Source organism: Gouania willdenowi, chromosome 20 (assembly GCF_900634775.1).
Source record: "Gouania willdenowi chromosome 20, fGouWil2.1, whole genome shotgun sequence".
In the NCBI taxonomy this organism is placed as follows: domain Eukaryota; kingdom Metazoa; phylum Chordata; class Actinopteri; order Blenniiformes; family Gobiesocidae; genus Gouania; species Gouania willdenowi.
The window spans coordinates 210127-230264 of record NC_041063.1 but is presented as its reverse complement, the minus strand read 5'-3'; the positions used below and the strand labels follow the sequence as shown (position 1 = coordinate 230264).

Genomic DNA, 20138 nt, shown 5'->3' with positions numbered 1-20138 from the left:
TGTTGCATCACGCTAATGCACGGCCCCATGTTGCAACATGCTAATGCACGGCCCCATGTTGCAGCACGCTGATGCACGGCCCCATGTTGCAGCATGCTAATGCACGGCCCCGTGTTGCAGCATGCTAATGCACGGTTCCATGTTGCAGCATGCTAATGCACGGCCCCATGTTGCATCACGCTAATGTACGGCCCCATGTTGCAACATGCTAATGCACGGTTCCATGTTGCAGCACGCTAATGCACGGCTCCATGTTGCAGCATGCTAATGCACGGCCCCAGGTTGCAGCATGCTAATGCACGGTTCCATGTTGCAGCATGCTAATGCACGGCCCCATGTTGCAGCATGCTAATGCACGGTTCCATGTTGCAGCATGCTAATGCACTGCCCCATGTTGCAGCATGCTAATGCACGGTTCCATGTTGCAGCATGCTAATGCACGGCCCCATGTTGCAGCATGCTAATGCACGGCTCCATGTTGCAGCATGCTAATGCACGGCTCCATGTTGCAGCATGCTAATGCACGGCTCCATGTTGCAAGGAGCTGTACACAATTCCTGGAAGCTGAAAGCATCCCAGTTGTTGAATGGCCAGCACACTCACTGGACATGTCACCCATTGTGTGTGTGGGATGCTCTGGATCGGCGTATACGACAGCGTATTCCACTTCCTGCCAATATCCAGTAACTTGGCACAACCATTGAAGAGGAGTGGACCAACATTCCACAGGCCACAATCAATAACCTGATCAACTCAATGTGAAGGAGATGCACTGTGTGAGGCAAATGGTGGTCACACCAGTTACTGACTGGTTTTCTGACACCCCACAGGTGGGTGATTATCTCTGCACTCACAGATTTAGACAGATTTGTGAATAACATTTGACAGAAATATGTATTTTGTGTTTATAGAAAATGTTTTAGATCTTTGAGTTCAGCTCATGAAAAATGGGAGCAAAAACAAAAGTGTTGCATTTACATTTTTGTTTATAGAGTAAATGTGGTATTAGGTGGGAAAAGTGGTGGAAAGAGCCGAACATGTCTTAAAAGTGTAAAAATGTGCAGAAAAGACATTTAAATGTGATGGAGAAGTGGCAGAAATGGGAGCAATGTAGCAAAAAAAAAGGCATTAAAAGAAGCAAAAACATGGCAATAAAAGTGATGAAAATATGTTAAAATATGGTGAGTTTGGTGGAGTTGGAGAAAAAATCTGCTCAAATTCAAAACATTAGCTTTAACATGTCATGTGCCAACAACTTAAAATAAAAAATAACATATAATCTGCCTGTGACTTTTAAACCAACATGACTTTAGTTCAACTTAACTGAGGTATTTATGCCTAGAACAACAAATAAATGCAGAAAGTTAGTATTTTCTTTTTAGATTTTATTGAAACATGTCCAGGTTTCAGTGTTTCTTTACACAGTTATAATGTCTCCTGTAGTGGAAAACACTTTCCTGGTTAAATAAAAGTTAAAATAAAAATAAATAAATAAATAATTGATATGGATGCATTTTGAATCAATCCGAGAATCACTCAACGTAATATTGCCATATATCTCTGAATGGATTTCTTTCAGCACCCCTAATATTTAAGTCATAATAACGCTATTTAATCTGTAACTGAAAAACCAATCATTGTGTAGGAACACATTGTGTGTGTGTGTGTGTGTGTAGCATCATCATCATCAGAGCTGAAAGCAGAGGCATGCAGTGACAGCAGCCGTGCACGTGCCCCTGCGGATCACGTGAGCCGGGTTTCCTCTGTGACGCAGCTCCGCCCCTTTTTAGAAAACTGTGTGTGTGTGTGTGTGTGTGTGTGTGTGTAGTCCATCACGTACACAGGACACTGCATCCTACTCTCTAGTCAGAACTGACACAAATTACGCTTTCTAGAACCCACGTGGCTGCTCTGCGGCTTCATAGAACCATTAGAACGTGTTCATTGACCACTTCCTGTCGCGAGCATCTCTGAACTGCTGCAGTGCGACGACATGCCATCAAACCCATGACACCGGGGGACACTGTTTCCACTTAGCACGTATGCTAACAAGCTAGCTAGCCGGTGTCGTGCCAAATAGTGATACGAACGTGACTGCGCGAGCGTGCTCACGTTTTTAAAAGCGGCTCGCGGCCTTTTTTTTTTTTTTTTCATGCGCATACGTCACTTTTCACACTATTTCATCCATATAACTCGTTTTTAAAAAATACATTCAAACTCTTAACAATGGAATGGAAGATATTTATACAATGTAAAGTTGATAAAACAGTGGGTAAACTTTTAAGTTATTAATTTGTAACAGCCAATCGATAATTATTATCAGAATCAGAAGTACTTTATCTATTTCTGGGGGAATTGCTTTGTCACGGAGCCTTGATAATTATAACAAATGAAAAGAAGAAACAATAAACAGAAAAGAATGAAATGATAAAAAACGTACATAATTAATTAAAAAGTTATCAGTTATAAAAAAGTCATTTTAATTAATCTAATTTAAAGAAAAAAAAATATCAAAGATTATTATCTAAATCGTTGATTTGGTTTGCATTTTGTAAAGTAGGAGTGATTTTATTTCCTCTGTAGATCTAACAACACTGTCATATTATGTCCTGAATGATGTAGAAAGTAGTAATAGTTTTAACCACAGGGGTAGATATGCAATAATATCTGATTTGTGATTTGATTTATTTTTGGAGATGGAAAATCAAAAACTATACATGTAAAATAAACGGAATGTCACAAAAAAACAGACTAAATATCACAGATTCAAAGGATTACTGAAGCCTGCGCGCGCTCCCGACAGTCAGAATTCAGCATAGAATCTGTATTTTCCACCACACTGACGCTCTGCGTGAGAACTGTGCACACAATGAGCACAGCAGACATGTCCATCCGCCATACACACACGTTCCCTGTGTAAAAAGTGAAATAGTGTCAGTTTTACCTTGAGCATCTCCTCCGCTGGTCAGAACCGCGATGGCTTTCCCAGCTCCAGACAGGTTCTCAAAGAAGATCTTCTTAGTGTCTGGTTGCGCCATTTTCCCAGCGTTTAGATACAATTAAACACAAATAGTGTGTATTCCAAACAAAAAGGTATCTTGAAGCAGTTGTAAAGGTGTTAAATGAAGGACAACTGCGGTACGCCCCCTTCCTGCTCTGCTCCTGTGTCCGTGTCTGTTCCGCATCCAGTCACTGATTAGCATAGCACGAGAGTGAAGATGATTGACAGAGGAATGAGCCAATCAGAGCTGGCTTCAGCTCGTCTCTTTATCCGGCTCTGGTCCGACACAGCAATGAACCAATCATTTAAAAGAATGCGTGAATGTGGGCGGGACAAATAACGTCACATTCAGTGCAACTTTAGTTAAATCCTGGTTTTTAAAATAAAAATAAATAATAACGTAAAAAAAAAAGAAAAAAGAAGCGGGTTTGTTTGTCACACACGCAGCAACTGACGGTCCAGGGGCCACATGGGGCCCTCGAGAATTTATTTTGCGGCAGTAAATGCACAAAATTACCAAAAACACACAGGGCGACGATACAATTACACTGAAAATAACAACAAAATTACACAAAAAGACTCAAAAAACACACAAAATGACTGAAAATGCATAATAGGACAACACAAATACACAAAATGACTCCAGAAACACATAGGGAGACGACACAAATTCACTAAAATAACAAACCAATATATAAAATGCCAACAAAAAAATTACAAAATTACACCAAAAATACACAAAATGACTGAAAATACATAATAGGACAACACAAATACACAGAATAACTCCAAAAACACATTGGGCAACTGCACAAATACACCAAATTAACAAAACAATAGTTAAAATAACAACAAAAATACAAAAAATGACTGAAAATACATGATAAGACAACAAAAATACACAGAATAACTCCAAAAACACAAAGTAAGACTACACAAATACACTACAATAAATTAAATAACAAAAACACACAAAATGACTGAAAATACCTGAGGGGTATTCCATAAAGGAGGTGTAATATATTGTTATATTATTACATTGTTTAGCATAAATAAACCATCCCAGTGTATTATTATTATTTTGTTGGTTACAGTTTAAGCTGTGTGTTATAAGGATTAAACACGTAAAGAACTGTATCCATGTGGAGTCCGTGTCCTCTCTTTTCCAGCCTCATAAAAGATCCTGGAATATTACAGTGGCGACGAGGATGGGATGCTGTTAACCCAAGACCATTCCGGAAAAAGACAAGAGTAAATGTCAGAGCTTAAGAGTCGTTAAAGAAGAGGCTAACTAGGAAGCTAGCGCTGAAGCTAACTCACTCTGATGCTATCATGGCTACTTTTCCAATCGGTTCCATTGGAGAGTATAGGGACGGACAAGAAGATTTTGAATCTTATTTAGAGAGATTGGACATGTGGATGGTTGCTAATAATGTGTAGGATGACAAAAAGTCAGTGTGTTCCAGTTGGAGCTGACACATACAGGCTTTTAAAAAACTTAATAAGCCCTGATAATACTAGCATGTAAACATAGCAGCAGCTGTGCACAGCACTGAGTGAGCACTATAAACCAAAGCACATCGTAATAGTGGAGAGATTCTGGTTTCAAAAAAGAAACCAAAATGATGGAGAGTCAATGGCTGACTATATAGTGGCATTAAAGCAACTCTCAACACATCTTAATGATGCTCTGTGACCGTTTTGTCAGTGGCTTGAAGAGTGAGTAAGTGCTAAAGAGACTTCTGTCAAGACAAGGGCTGACGTTTCAGGATGTGTGTGAGACTGCAGCAGCAATTAAAAAACTGCCTCACCAAATGCACAACAATTTTCAGGAAAATTAAAAGATGCTGGAAATATAAATAAAGTGCACCAGGTGAAAAATAAAAGTCCATGGAAAAAGAAATGATCAGCATCACCAAATAATGAGGGATGACCACCGATGGGGAAGCCGTGTTACGGCTGTGGGGGTTAGCACGCTGCACAGACATGTAGATTGAAAAATGAAAAATGTCACTTCTGCTGTAATGTTGGTCACATTGCACAGGCATGTAGGAATAAAAGGACACAATATGTACAAGAAGGAACAAAAAGTGATGAAGAGGACACTGATGAGCTGGGTGTGTGTACAGTGTATTCACATCCAGATTGAGATAAAAGGCAAAGAAGTACAAATGTTGCTCAACACAGTTGCTCAGGCAACACTCATGTCAGAGCTGGTGTATAAATAATACTGTCACACGTCCACCTACAGAAATGCCATTAGAAATTATTCACTATCACCAGTGAAAGAATTCCCATTTTGGGAGAAGTGAAAGTGAATTCAAAATATAAAGAGCAAACATCCAGGCTCTGGTTGGTGGTTGTGACGGGAGATAGACCCGCTTTGTTAGGCTGTGATTGGTTAAACCTTTTCAGGCTGGACTGGAGAGAAATATTCTCAGTGAGAGCAACTCACAATGCCTGTGATGCTGAGCTGGAAGCCATGTTAGAAAAACTATTTGGGTGAGACCAGACAGTCAGCCCATCTGTAGAAAGGCTAGACCTGTGCCTTATGCGCTCCGACAGTCCGTAGAGAAAGAGCTGGACAGGCTGGAAGTGATGGGGATGATATCCAAAACAGATCAGTGTGAGTGGGCGTCACCAATTGTCATTGTCCCAAAAGCGAGCAAGTCCATTAGGATCTGTGGTGACTACCAGGTTACCATCAACCAGAGTGTATTAGAAGAAACATACCATTACCAAATACAGAAGATTTGTTTGCTACACTGGATGGAGGAAAATTGGTCAGCAAACTGGATTTTGTCACATGCTTACCAACAGTTCGATTTGGACAAAGAATCTGAAAAGTTCCTCACTGCAATAACCCACTGAGGCATGCAAACTTTTCACCGCCTGTCTTATGGGGTTTCTGAGGGAAACCCTCTATCTTTCAAGGACTGATGCACCAGGTTCTCCAAGGGTTGGATCACGTGACCGGCTTCTTGGATGACATCCTGATCACGGCTGCTACCAGGGAGGATCATCTCAAAAAGCTGAGTGAAGCACTTGGTCGGCTACAGTCCAAATGTAAATTTCTGGAGAGCTGAGTTGAGTATTTAGGGCATGTTGTGGACACTGAAGGTCTCCATCCCACAGAAATGTCTGTGGAGCAGGGCTGCGTCTTGTGGGGCATGAGAGTCATTGTGCCTGTGGCACACAGAGCAAAGCTATTCAATGACCTGCACTCCGGGCACCCAGGCATTCAGTGAGGGCACTGCCTGCCTTGGCTCCACTGCACTGTTGGAAGTGACCAACACGTGTGTGGCAAAGAATCCATAAAGACTTTTGTGAATAAGATAAACTACACCTGTTGGTGTTAGTAGATAGCCACTCTAAATGGCTTGAAGCAGTTCATATGTAAAACACAACAACTCTGACAACCATCGACGTGCTCCGAAACATTTTTGCTTCTCATGGGTTGCTGGAGGAAGTTGTATCAGACAAAGGACCACAGTTTACAGCGAGTGAGTTCAAGCAGTTTCTGAAAAGCAACGGCATTAAGCAGACTTTGGTGCCAGCATACCATCCAGCATCAAATGGCGCTGCTGAAAGATCGGTGCAGACAGTGAAAGCAGCACTTTGAAAACAAGTCGTCGCAGATGAAGCACAGCAGACCACCATGTCACTGCAGCACAAACTGGCAAACTTCCTACTGTTATACAGAAGTGCATCACATTCCGTGACAGGTGTTTCACCAGCCGAGTTGTTTTTGAAGCGTTTAGGTTTAGCCTGCTTAAACCAAGTTTGGAGAGAGTCGTGGATGAAAAACAGGACAAACAAAAGGCTTTCCATGACAAGTGTGCAGGAAAGCTGAGGAACCTGCTGCGCGTGAGAAACTTCCGTGGGGGAAAGGAAAAATGGTTGAAAGCATCCATCGTGGAACGTTGTGGACCAGTCACTTACTTCATCGATGATGGTTGGAGAAGGCGCTTGGTACACATCAACCATTTGCTGCACTCACGGGAGGATGAAACTTTGCATCAGCATGCTGGTGACAACAAATCACTGACGAGAGACTTCGACCAATCATCTATCAACCCTGCAGCTACAGAAGATGGGGCGACTCCGAATCACACTCCAGGAACACCGACCACGGACGTGAAGGCTGAGACTTCTGAGCTGGTAATACCACCATCAGGTCCTACAACGTGTGAATCATCGCAGAGTGTTGATCTACCTCGAGGTCGTGGGACTACGCCTGTCAAATCCAGCTGTCCAGTCATGCATCGTTATCCACAACGGGTGCGGATGAAACCAGTTCGACTGAGAGATTAGCATAGGACCCAAGTCTGTCTTAAGGGCAGAATAATCCCTTGGACTTGGTTGCAAGGGCGGAGGAGCTGGACCTCTCCCTTGTTAGATTAGGAATTGTTGATTTTTGGGGGTAGATAACTGGGAAAGATTAAGAAATATTAAAAACATCATGAACAGTTGTTTTGTTGTAAGTAAGTTACTTTCATTTGAAAAAAAAAAAAAAAGAACTACTTGAATAGCTCAGAAAAACTGTTAAATTGTTACCAGATAGTATTTTGTTAAAGTTCTGCTATTGACAAGGTAAAAACAAAAACAAAGTGAAGTTGGCAGGAGTTTTTGTTTAAGCGGGAGGAGTGTAATCTATTGTTATATTATTACATTGTTTATCATAAAGAAACCATCCCAGTGTATTATTATTATTTTGTTGGATACAGTTTAAGCTACTGAGTTATCGGTGTTACGTAAAATGCGTACCTTACGCGGTTTGCGGAAGGGTGTGTGGTGTGTCCGCGCTGTGTGTTATAAGGATTAAACACGTAAAGAGTTGTATCCACGTGGAGTCCGTGTCCTCTCTTTTCCAGCCTCATAAAAGATCCTGGAATATTACAGGAGGGTTAAAAAAACTAGTCTCTCGTTAAACACTGCGGTCACGTTTGCCTTGTCAAATCAGCCGCACGTTGTTTTCTTGTGCGCGAATATACTAACACTTACAGTAATCACAATAAGACCACCCTGAAGAGCTACTGGAAGAGAAAAAAAAACATTTAAGAATATTTCACCCAGCTTTGACGTAAAGTAAAAAACCTTTTTTCCATAAGTAGTCCATGATTCATATTTCGCTGAACTTAGTACTTCCTAGATAACACTGCCCTCTATTTTTATATCCTCCCTAAAATAAAGTGTTTATTAGCGTAAGTATATTCGCACACAAGAAAACAACGTGTGGCTGATTTGACCAGGCAAACGCGAACCACGGCTGGCTTGACCACATGGGGTCCTGACCCCAAGGTTGAAAAACACTGATTTAGTGGCTCCTGAATAGATTTATGTCTATTTTGATCATTTCCAGTCATCTCAGGCCTGTGGAGGGACCATCACTGACTCTTTATTTAATTATTTTCCTTTCTCTTTCTCTTGTTATGGCAAATTTTATATTCATCATCATATCCTCAAATGTATGTTCATGTGTACAATTTGTCATGTTTTAATACATGACGACTCCATTAATCTTTACACTTTTGAACAGCTGAATCATGATTAAACAGTACAGATCGTATTATTCTCAGTGCAGCACAGTCTCTGCCAAGGCCAGAATCTCTGCAGACATACACTGACGTACACACTTATCAAGACAGATAAAGACTGGAGCCAAACCTTCTCATAACATCTTCATCATCCTCCATCATTTCCACTATGGGCATCTGACTCCCTCCCTTTTGTCTCTCACTGTTGGGACCTTTTCTTATCTGTATAAAAAGCTTAAGCTTTGAAACTGTTGAAGCGGGGCGCGGCACTTCCTTCGGACGTCCGCCTGGACGGACGCTAATTTTGTTTCACTTTGTTCCATTTTGTACCTTTTTTCTTAGTTTAGAATAAACATTTTTTATATAAAATCATCAATGCTTCTCCTGGATTCCATCATTCAACCAGAGCAATGAATCATGTCTCAAATGAGGTCAACCGTAAATTCTGCCGTAACAATTGGCGTCGACGAACTGAATCCATCTTCTGCTCTGTGGGGCGTCGATCGTGGACCAGCACTGGGTCGACACATTTGAAGCCCCGGGGCTGGCCCGCGGTGGTCCGCCCTCGGACAGAGACTGGAGCACGAACCATCGGTTGAACCTCAAACACCAATTCGGACTAAGGTAAAGCTGCCTTTATAAACATATATGTATAAATTTTCATTTACATATATATATATTCGCTCTGTGTTGATTTTTTTTTTTGGAACCAGTCAAGCATTGTATTGATTTTCAGCTTTGAGCTTTGATTTTGATCCTCAGCTGTTCTGTGTTTTGACGCAGTGAACTGCCATGAGAAAGGCTCAAATGGTTGAGGTTCTGTGCTTTTTAATGCTGTAGGTTCTCTCTGGTTTTCTTCGGGCTCGGATATTTTGTTTAGGTCATTATTTACTTTGGTTTTGTTCGGACTCCCACAGCCTGTGAGGTCCTGACCATAGATAGACGGGCAACCAAAGTTTCCAAAACATCCCAGCGGTGTCATGATCTGAGTTCACCTCTGTACCGAAAGCAAAATAGATTAAAACCCCGAACCTAACCTAAATTGTGTTTCTGTGAATCAAACAGATGAACAACCCAATAAACAAATAATATATGCATACGCATATACAATCTTGGTATGATGTGAACTCAGATCATGCTTTCAGGCGAGTTTTACTTTTTTTTATCTTTGTTTTTATTTTGTTTAAACGTGGAATCAGATTTCTCCCTTTGGCTTGGCTTTAATGCTCTCATTTGGAAAGGGAGAGAAAGACAGAGAGCCAAACACACACACGTCGCTGCTGTGTTTTTCTTTTTTTTGGACGTGTGAACACACACACACACACACACACACACACACACACACACACACACACACACACACCCACACACACGTACAGAGAGAGAAAGGGAGAGAGAGAGAGCACACGCACAGGCACGCGCACGGGCGCACGCACACGCACAGCCACACCCATCCCAAGAGAGAGAGGTGGCGCCCCTCACTGGCCAGTTTAGTGCACTACACACTTGTGACACAACATTGTGATTTCTCACCTTGCCCCCTGCCGATAGAATAGTGCCATTACACACAGACACTATTTTTATTTTTATTTTAAATTTTATTTTGATTTCATGTTTGATGGGCAACACACACTCAAACACACACACACAGATGAATACAGTATTTCATTTTATTTTATTTTAATATTACTGTTACCATCATTATCATTTTTTTATTATTTAAATTGTTAGTTTCTGTTGGCTTTGTGGTTGTCCCCTGAAGAAACGACATCTTCAATGAAAGAATGAAATCACCTTCAACTCTTACGCTAATGGAATGTCAACATCATTCAAAGGACCAAGCATCAGAAGGAAATGGACAATCAAAGGTGTGTGACCTTTCAGGACTCAAGGACTCAACTCCCATTCAGCAAAGCAATGCTGAAATAACTCGCTCAGTCCCAAGTCAACTCTTCATCGTCTATGAATGGGCCGCATGCCAATGCCCCATCATCAAAGACTGAGAACCTGTGGGCGTCGGAGTGGACACTCCCCCCACCAATGAGTTGCGAGTTAAACGCCACGACTACTGCCTGAATGATGGGCAGCAACTGCAGACTGGTCACACGTCTGCTGGAAATCTTCACCAAAAAGACACTGTTTCAAAAGCCACAAAGATACCAAGCCACAAGAAGTCCACCACAGCCTTTGGTGGTAGTGCGCACGCACACGCACAGGCACGCGCACGCACAGAGCTAAATCACTTTAGCCTTGAACTTTGGCATGGAGGGGGACAACTAGCAAATAGCCAACAAGCTTCTCCTTCGCACAATACTAACCCCTCTATCTTCTGACTGTGCACTAGATTATTTTGTTTTCATTTATTCTCTCACACGCAGACAGACCAGACATACAGTCACACACCCACATTCATAACTATGAGAAACACAGAACTTCACACAGAACCCTTCTGTTTGCCACATGAGATCAAGTGTGCCCATCATTTATCTTTGCTTTTATTCATTATGTTGCTCATTTATTTACACTGCTTTGGCCTTTATGAGAAAACAACAAACAAAGGGGAAGAAAATAGTGTTACTGATAAGGTTGTTTTTGTTTGCTTTTCTTTCATTTATTTTCTTGATTGAGGGGAGGCCCCCCACAATGCAAGATATGGTTACATCCGCTGAAGACAGAGCCCTCTGTTGCCTCAGCTTTTGGAGCTGAAGTTTTAATTTTTATTGGCCATGATTTTTTTGAGCTCACACGTTTTTCTCCTTTGTTATTTCTGAACGATTCTTCTTTTTCTCTTTTGTTTTTACTCAATTTCAGGAAAATTGAGACAGAGATTGAGGACTGCAGCCTCAACAAGTTTAAATTTTGACATTTTTTTGACCGATACCCTCGTAAACAATCTGTACCTTACCCTTTTTGAAGCTGCTTGCGACAGACAGCCTAGTTCAACATTCATTGTTTTCATTTTGCGCGCTTCCCCCTTACCGCGTCGGACTGTCTGGCCGGCCCAAAGCCACTCGACAGCAGGGGGGGGGTACCAAATTTTTCCTGAGAAAAAAAATGTCCCATTAGTTGCTATGAGTACATAGGCAATTACTTTTCAAACAAGAAGTCCTGGTTTAATGTGCAGAAAAAGGATAAACCTTGCTAGGGAAAGCACTCTTCGGGGGATAGCAGTCCACCTGATTTGATACATGCTTGGTAACCGAATACCGTTCTGAACAAATTTCTACGTTCCCTTAGAGTGAGGGTTATTAGAGGTTGCGTGCTCCGTTCAATGTTGAGTGATATTAGAGGTGCCCAGAAAGTTCTGACAGTTGAGTTTCCCTCAGGTTGCGGACCGAGGTTGAGTTAATCCCAAGCTCTTATTTTCAAGAGTAGAGGTTGAATTTCCTGCCGATTCAGAGGTTTTTTTCTTAGATTTCTGGAGTGTATGGTGGTTGAGTTAATCCCAAGCTCTTATTCTTCAAGAGTGGCGGTTGAGTTTCCTGCTGATTCAGAGGTTTTTTCTTAGACTTCTGGAGTTTATGGTGGTTGAGTTATTCCCAAACTCTTATTTTTCAAGAGCGGTGGTTGAGTTTCCTGCTGATTCAGAGATTCTTTTTTACATTTCTGGAGATGGACAGCGGTTGAGTTTCCCCCGCGGACCGGGGTTGAGTTTGGTTATTGTGCATGGCCGTGCGATTGCTGCCTGATCAGTAGCTAGTAGACTGTCAGTACTGCAAGGGACAATACTCTAAGTGTAGACTCCGCCAAGGCGGAAGTAAAAAGGAGCGTACCTCTTAGTAATCAGACGATACCAGTAAAAAGCAATTAATTAACACTAAAAGGTTGCCAAGCATGAGGGGGCAATAAGAGCTCATTGACCCCGAGAGAGGAGGTGGACTGGCTATCGCCATTGGTGGGTTAGATGAGACCTATATTCCACTTAGACACTGCAGCAAAACCTTGTGAATGCATGGACGTGAAAATTGAGGCATGAACGTGTGCGGTGTATGAATGACTGAATGATGACACGTTACGTATGCCTGAGAGAACCGCGTTGTGAGTGCGAATGTGCCGTGGACGTGTCATTGAGTGATTGACCGATGAATGGCTGTTTGACTACACATGTTCCTCTGTTTCACCTTCTTTTCCTCCTGGGTTTTGATGCACTTGATCTTCTCCCTGTTTTTGCCAATTATGTAGTGGGGTGTTCAGAAAACACTGCTGCTTGTTAAAAAAACTATGGTTTTAGGCCTTGGGCCTTCTAAAAAGTTTACCAGGTTTTAAAGGGTTTTTTTCTGGGTGTTTAAAAACACCAAACGACGTTTTTTATATATGATACCACTTTCAGTGGAATGACTGGCTTTGACCTTGACTGACCTTACTGTTCATGTTCAGTGTCCATGTTTTTTTTTTGTTGTTATATGTGTATACTCGTTGTGGTGTGCACTTGTCTACGTCTTCGTCTTAGTTGTTGTTATTATGTAGCTTTTTCCAAAATACAGGTCGCTGTAAGGAGACGAATCAGATCCAACTAAAGAAAAGAGATATTTTAAATTATCCAGTTAAGTCTTAATGGTTTCCTCTCTTTCTGTTTCTGAGTGTTTCCTAACAGAATGCCACCGCCTTCTCGACTCCGATCCTGTCTCCTCCAGCCGCCATGCCTAGTCACCGCTCTTATGATGAAGGATGAGAATTAAAGGGAAGTATTGTCCATAACTGTAACTGGGAAGCAAAGGGGAAATAGATTGAAATAGACACGTGACAATATGACATATTGTGGATGTTCTAACATAATATCTATTCCAGAGACTACAGCGACTTCCAATCCAACTGCAAAAGTGGGGACAGATCTTCAAATTTCCAAAAGGAGCGTACAGTTGACCCTGGCTTTGACCTTTTAAGGCTGAGGAGGAGGAGGTCGAGGAGGTTGGAGGGCACAAAGGCAGGCGGACACAAGAGAGAGGAAAACAGAGACACATCCAAAATGATCAGATAAGTGATTTTCCAATGATATTTATCATATGGTTTTAAGAATCCAAATGTATTCTTATGTAAAAAAGGGAAGGGAGGGGCCAACGTCCCTCTGGTTTTTTATTTATATCTTATCATAGGAAAATATACCTCAAACCCTCCAACCATTTTCTTCTTGTTCCACCAGCACTTAGCGTGCAAGAGCATAAAACACCTTCACTGGGTTTAGACACTTTTAAGGGAAAAATTAAGTGTTCTCAACATTGGGTTGGTGGCCCAATCTGGGTCGCCTGAGATTTAAAAAAGGGTCCTCCTGAAATTCTTGATAATTGATTGAAATAAGAGATAGTTTAAAGTTGAGTAACTTCCAAGCATTTAAGGAAGCTCTCCAAACCGTGCTGGGGCTCGTCACCCCTACGAATGGGATAAATACAGAGAGCAAAAGACAATATGATTGTTCGACTCAACTTAACTTTAATTCTGTCTAACCTTAAAGGGCCAATAATCTTGCTAAACTCTGGTTCAGACACAGAATAGGAGACACTTTTGCCACCAATTGACCTTCAAAATTAAGTAAATTACATCTCAAATAATAATTATGAGGGAAAATAATGAAATAAATGAACTGACAAATTCAGCTCTATAAAAGAATTAGGCTATGTAAATAGGTGTGGAGTGTTAACATTATTCAGAATAAATAAAGGATAGAATAAGATTTCTCCTTCACAAATAAGAGATAGCAAAGAAAAAATGAAACAAACAATTTAAATAAATAAATAACATTATTTATTTATTTGGTTAAACTCATTTAGCTTTCTCACATCTCCATGTCTCCCAATTGTATGTATTCATCTTGAGAAGACATGTAATCACACTCCACACTTCTCCGTCTGACTTGCATGTCCTTCTCCGTCTGACTTGCATGTCCTTCTCCGTCCGACTTGCATGTCCTTGTAAACAGTGGTTCTAAAATTGCTTCTCACCAGGTAAGTAGATGTACCACAGATAATCACTGCAACTCCAGCTATGCTTCTTCTTACTCCAGGAAAAGAAAATTGAATTAATACTTCCTGCTTTTCTTTCAGCCTCATATTTTCCCACTCGCGTGCGAATGGGCTACAGAGCTAGCATGGCTAAAAGCTCACTAACCCACACCTAACCATTGTGTGATTGTGCAGCAGCACCTTTTAGGATCTGAAAAGCTCTCAGATCCTGACCTCTGACCTGTCTCTGCCTTCCTGGCCATACTAACTATTCATTTAGTTAGTTAACTAAACCTAACACCCCTAAACTTCTATTCTATTCTATTCTATTCTATTCTATTCTATTCTATTCTATTCTATTCTATTCTATTTTATTTTATTTTATTTTATTTTATTTTATTTCATTTCATTTTATTTTATTTTGTTTTGTTTTGTTCTGTTTTGTTTCCCCCCCCCCCCCCTTTTTTTTCTGTCCAGGTACCAGCTAAAGCCTACCAGGTACCAGGTACCAGCTAAAGCCTCAGTAGTGGGATCGCGCCTGTGTTCAGGTACCAGCCAATCCCAAGAGTTTTGTTTTGGTGTTTTTCCCCCTCTTCTGTTCAGGTACCTTCCGATCCCAAGAGAGGTTGCCAGGTGTGTGGAGACTACCCTTCCTCAGACAACAACCAATCATCTACAACGCCGACCGGAAATGAACGACCCACACGGCAGTGAAGGTCGCACAGCGGGCGACATGGATCCAAGATGATTGCCGACACCAGCTGATGCTGAGACGGAGGCTGACCGAACAATGAAGGGGGAACCGACAAGGCCACTGAGACACACACACACAAGAAAACGCTCTAGAACAAGGGCCTAGCTTTGTTTATACGCCACACCAAATGCTCATAGCTAGGTTGAGGGAGGACAACCTCACACCTAGCTGCAGGAATACAGTCATAAACCCTTCTGCTACGATTGAGGAAAATACTCATGGTTCTTCACTGATGATGCCACCAATCAAGTGCGGTGATTCTAACCATGGCTATTGGTTACCCCAGTTACCACTGAACTCAGCCGATGAAGACGAGTGATGTCCTTGATGCAAATGATGATTTTTGCTTATCTAGATGTAATAAAGGATGATTTTTTGATGATTCATGCCATTAATAATAATGATGAAGAAGTTTATTTCCACATTTTTCTTGATATATCTGTGCCTCACAAAAGAAGAATATATCCAATGTATGACAATAACGATGCTAATGGTTAACCCTGACAGACAGCAAAGGTGGAATATAATAATTTTTTTTCTTGATTTGGTCGTTGAGGCGACCAAAAGTGGGGAATGTTATGGCAAATTTTATATTCATCATCATATCCTCAAATGTATGTTCATGTGTACAATTTGTCATGTTTTAATACATGACGACTCCATTAATCTTTACACTTTTGAACAGCTGAATCATGATTAAACAGTACAGATCGTATTATTCTCAGTGCAGCACAGTCTCTGCCAAGCCAGAATCTCTGCTCACATGCAGACACACACTGACGCACACACTTATCAAGACAGATAAAGACTGGAGCCAAACCTTCTCATAACATCTTCATCATCCTCCAACATTTCCACTATGGGCATCTGACTCCCTCCCTTTTGTCTCTCACTGTTGGGACCTTTTCTTATCTGTATAAAAAGCTTAAGCTTTGAAACTGTTGAAGCGGGGCGCGGCACTTCCTTCGGACGTCCGCCTGGACGGACGCTAATTTTGTTTCACTTTGTTCCATTTTGTACCTTTTTTCTTAGTTTAGAATAAACATTTTTTATATAAAATCATCAATGCTTCTCCTGGATTCCATCATTCAACCAGAGCAATGAATCATGTCTCAAATGAGGTCAACCGTAAATTCTGCCGTAACACTCTCTAGTACCCCCTGTAGTGCCATGGTGTACCTCTAGAGGTACACGTACCCCCATATGGGGGTAACAATCCATAAAGGAGGGTAAACAAACTCTGAGTCTATCCATAAACTCTGGGTCAACATACCCAGTGATGTGAAACTCTGGTTATCTGATTCATTACAGCTGGTATGAAGTGGGTCAATCAACCCTGAGTATGTCAACCTTGGGTTACTGACGTGCAAGCGCGATAAAAAGCCATCATCAATGGATCAGAGATTTACTCGAGGTGCAATGACAACCACCCGGAATAGAGTGATTTATTCACCCTGATGGTGAAATAAGCCGGTGTTTGAGGAATATGAGCCTGTTCTAAAGGTGCGTTCAGTCTTCAGTAGGGATGTGACGATTCACTTTTTCACGTTTCGATTCACAATACTGGGTTCACGATACGATTCTCTCACAATTTATTTTACAAAATGGGACTGCAGAAAAATAATGACTGGAAAATATTCCTTTATTTTTTTGGGGAAAAAAACTATTAAAAACTATACTGTTTTCCTTTTATTTTTCATTGTCAAAATAATCCCTTGATAAACTATTCAAAACAATGCAATTTAACTAAAAATAAATCCTCAATGAAATAAATAAAGGAATAATACAAATGAAGAAGAAGCCTATTAATTTAAATTCTGGTTCTATAGTAAACAATGCAAAACTGCATAATAGTTCTTTTTCTTTTTAAAAGTGCAACTGAAAATGTATTTTGTGCCTTAACAATTGGACTTGGAAAAAAAAACAAACAGTTATTTCACTGCATTTAGGTCAGATATTAGTTTGGACCAGCAGAGGGCGCTGGTAACCCAGTGGTCGGTTGCCATGCAAATTCTTGCAGTGAAGAAGAGATGCTACGCTAGCAGACAAAGCTAATAGAAAAACGCGACTTTTAAAGATATTCACGTAATATTACAGATATTCATTTTCGTGCTAAAGGGGTAATTTATGAACATGTTTAAGAGTAGAAGGCGGCCAGAAATAAAGTATTTGCAGGTGATGCCTATGAATCGATTTTTAACTGCCTTACAATTAATTGTTACATCCCTAGTTTTCAGTGACTATAGTGGTTTAAATCACCCGTAATTAGTCACACTTTTTGGTCACTTCATCACTTTATTGCGTCAGTGATGTGACGAGCGGTGAATAATATGAATAAAATGTGTCTGTAGAGACGTGTCAGCAGCATAGGATGTCTGCATAGAGAGTCCTCCTGTTACACTAGATATAAACACAGGATCCGAACCCACGACCCATCACTTCCGAGAGCAGCATCACAACTCACTGAACCATCATATCTTCATAGATGTATGATCTACAGATTTAACTGTATAACAATAAAAAACAATAATCGAGCCTTAAAAGTGGATTAATTTAAATGATCATCTCCTCCTTTATATTATCTACAGGTTTGTATTCAGTGAACTTTACTACAGACGTCAGTAGATGTTTTAATGTAGATCAACCTCTCAGTGTAGCCTCTCTGTATCCACAATGTTATAAAGAAAACTACCTTTTAATTAAAAAAAAACAAAAAACAAAAACATAAATCAACACAACATTAGTAATGATGTGAACACGTCTGTGGTGTGTGATGTCACTAATGTGTTTCAGAGAAAAGTTAAGGTTCATTAAAGTGTTCAGAAACGGTGTTCAGGTGGGCGGAGCCAGGTAGAAACCCAGGGTTTCTTTGATAAAACCTGCCAGTGACCAGGTTTAGTTCACAGACAATGTTGCCATGGTAACATACTCAGAGAAGAACATACCTCACGTTTAGGAATGAGATACTCAGAGTTTCCCTCATTTGAGCCTAAACATACTCAGAGTTTGAGCATAACCTACTTTATGGAACACACTTCTGAGGTGTGTTCCATAAAGGAAGGTTAACAAACTCTGAGTCTATCCATAAACTCGGGGTCAACAAACCCAGTGATGGGAAACTCTGTTTATCTGATTCCATTACAGCTGGTATGAAGTGGGTTAATCAACCCTGAGTATGTCAACCTTTGGTTACTGACGTGCACATGCGCGATAAAAAGCCATCATCAATGGATCAAAGATTTACTTGAGCTGCCATGACAACCAAACGAAAGAGAGTGATTTATTCACCCTGATGGTGAAATAAGCCGGTGTTTGATGAATATGATCCTGTTCTAAAGGTGTGTTCAGTCTTCAGTGACTATAGTGATTAAATCACCTGTAATTAGTCACACTTTATGGTCACTTCATCACTTTATCTCTTCAGTGATGTGACGAGTGGTGAATAATATGAATAAAATGTGTCTGTAGAGACGTGTCAGCTGCATAGGATGTCTGCATAGAGAGTCCTCCTGTTACACTAGATATAAACACAGTAAATGCCGCTTGATATCGCATCATTTATATTGATTTTTAATGTAATATTGTCGCCAGAGTCATCTCAACGTCCTAAAAAATTTCATAAAGCAACACTGAAGCGGGATCCGAACCCACGACCCATCACTTTCAAGAGCAGCATCACAACTCACTGAACCATCATATCTTCATCGATGTATGTATGTATGATTTTTTTGTCCTTTTGCATGCCGGAAAGGGTGACGGAAAAAAGCATTATGCTTATCCAGATCCGTCCCCTGATTTGAACACAGATAAGTTGATTTATTTAAATGATCATCTCATCCTTTATATTATCTACAGGTTTGTATTCAGTGAACTTTACTACAGACGTCAGTAGATGTTTTAATGTAGATCAACCTCTCAGTGACTTTCACTTAATGATCTACATCTATAATGTTAGAAAGAAAACTAGTGTTTGATAATAAAAAAACAAAAAACATAAATCAACACAACATTAGTAATGATGTGAACACAGAGAAAAGTGTTAAGGTTCATTAAAGTGTTCAGAAACAGTGTTCAGGTGGGCGGAGCCAGGTAGAAACCCAGGGTTTCTTTGATAAAACCTGCCAGTGACCAGGTTTAGTTCACAAGACTTTGTTGCCATGGTAACATACTCATACCTCACGTTTAGGAATGAGATACTCAGAGTTTCCCTCATTTGAGCCTGAACATACTCAGAGTTTGAACATAACCTACTTTATGGAATAATTCTCTGGTCACATGGAAAGTTTATCATCTATTCAAATGGTCCAACCTGTGTAACTAGCACTTCTATACTGTAGCTCTACCACCACCTCCTGGCTCTATATAGATACTACATTTACCTGCACTTATTACAAGATGTTTAACTATAATATCATCTGCTTTTCTGAAATGAAATGATTGATTTGAATGGTTTCACAGACCAAAAGGTTGTTTTCTGCACTAATTTACTCTTAAACCAGCAGCTGTTTTCAGACAGAGAACCTGTAAATTAACATCTTTAGGCATCGGCTCGTCTGCATGAAACTAATAATGTAAGTTTAGTAGAGTTTACTGACGTTAGCTCAGGTATGTAGCCTGTGCTACTGAATCTATCTAAACAGAGGCTCATTTAGCTTTTTAAATACTTTAAAGTGACTAAATAAATGTTTTAATAAGTCCATAATGAGACCCTTCTGTTTCCCATTTATTTATTTATTCATTTTATAGAATTAGATCAAATCAAGAATATTGATGATGTGTAACGGAGGACAAACATTCATCAGAGTAAATGTTGTCATGGGAACAATCTGAGGGAGTTGTGTGTCTACAAAGTTAAAGAAACATTTCTAAATCAGCTATAAATTATTCATGGTTCACATTTCCTAAAAACG

The 20138-nt window shown here is 40.5% G+C and overlaps 1 protein-coding gene across 12 annotated transcripts in view; it reads right to left on the bottom strand.

Annotated features, from left to right (window-relative positions):
- LOC114482191 (ATP-dependent 6-phosphofructokinase, platelet type-like) overlaps nt 1-3205 on the bottom strand; it is a 53425-nt gene extending 50220 nt beyond the window's left edge. For 5 of the 12 annotated variants that reach the window (XM_028477321.1, XM_028433848.1, XM_028433851.1 and 2 more), the window contains exon 1: nt 2945-3205. In XM_028477321.1, the coding sequence (XP_028333122.1) occupies nt 2945-3038 (94 nt within the window). In that variant the 5' untranslated portion in view covers nt 3039-3205. The remainder of the gene's footprint in view (nt 1-2944) is intronic. The other 7 variants (XM_028477320.1, XM_028433847.1, XM_028433858.1 and 4 more) reach the window with 2 other exon arrangements.
- Nucleotides 3206-20138: the final 16933 nt, after the last annotated feature.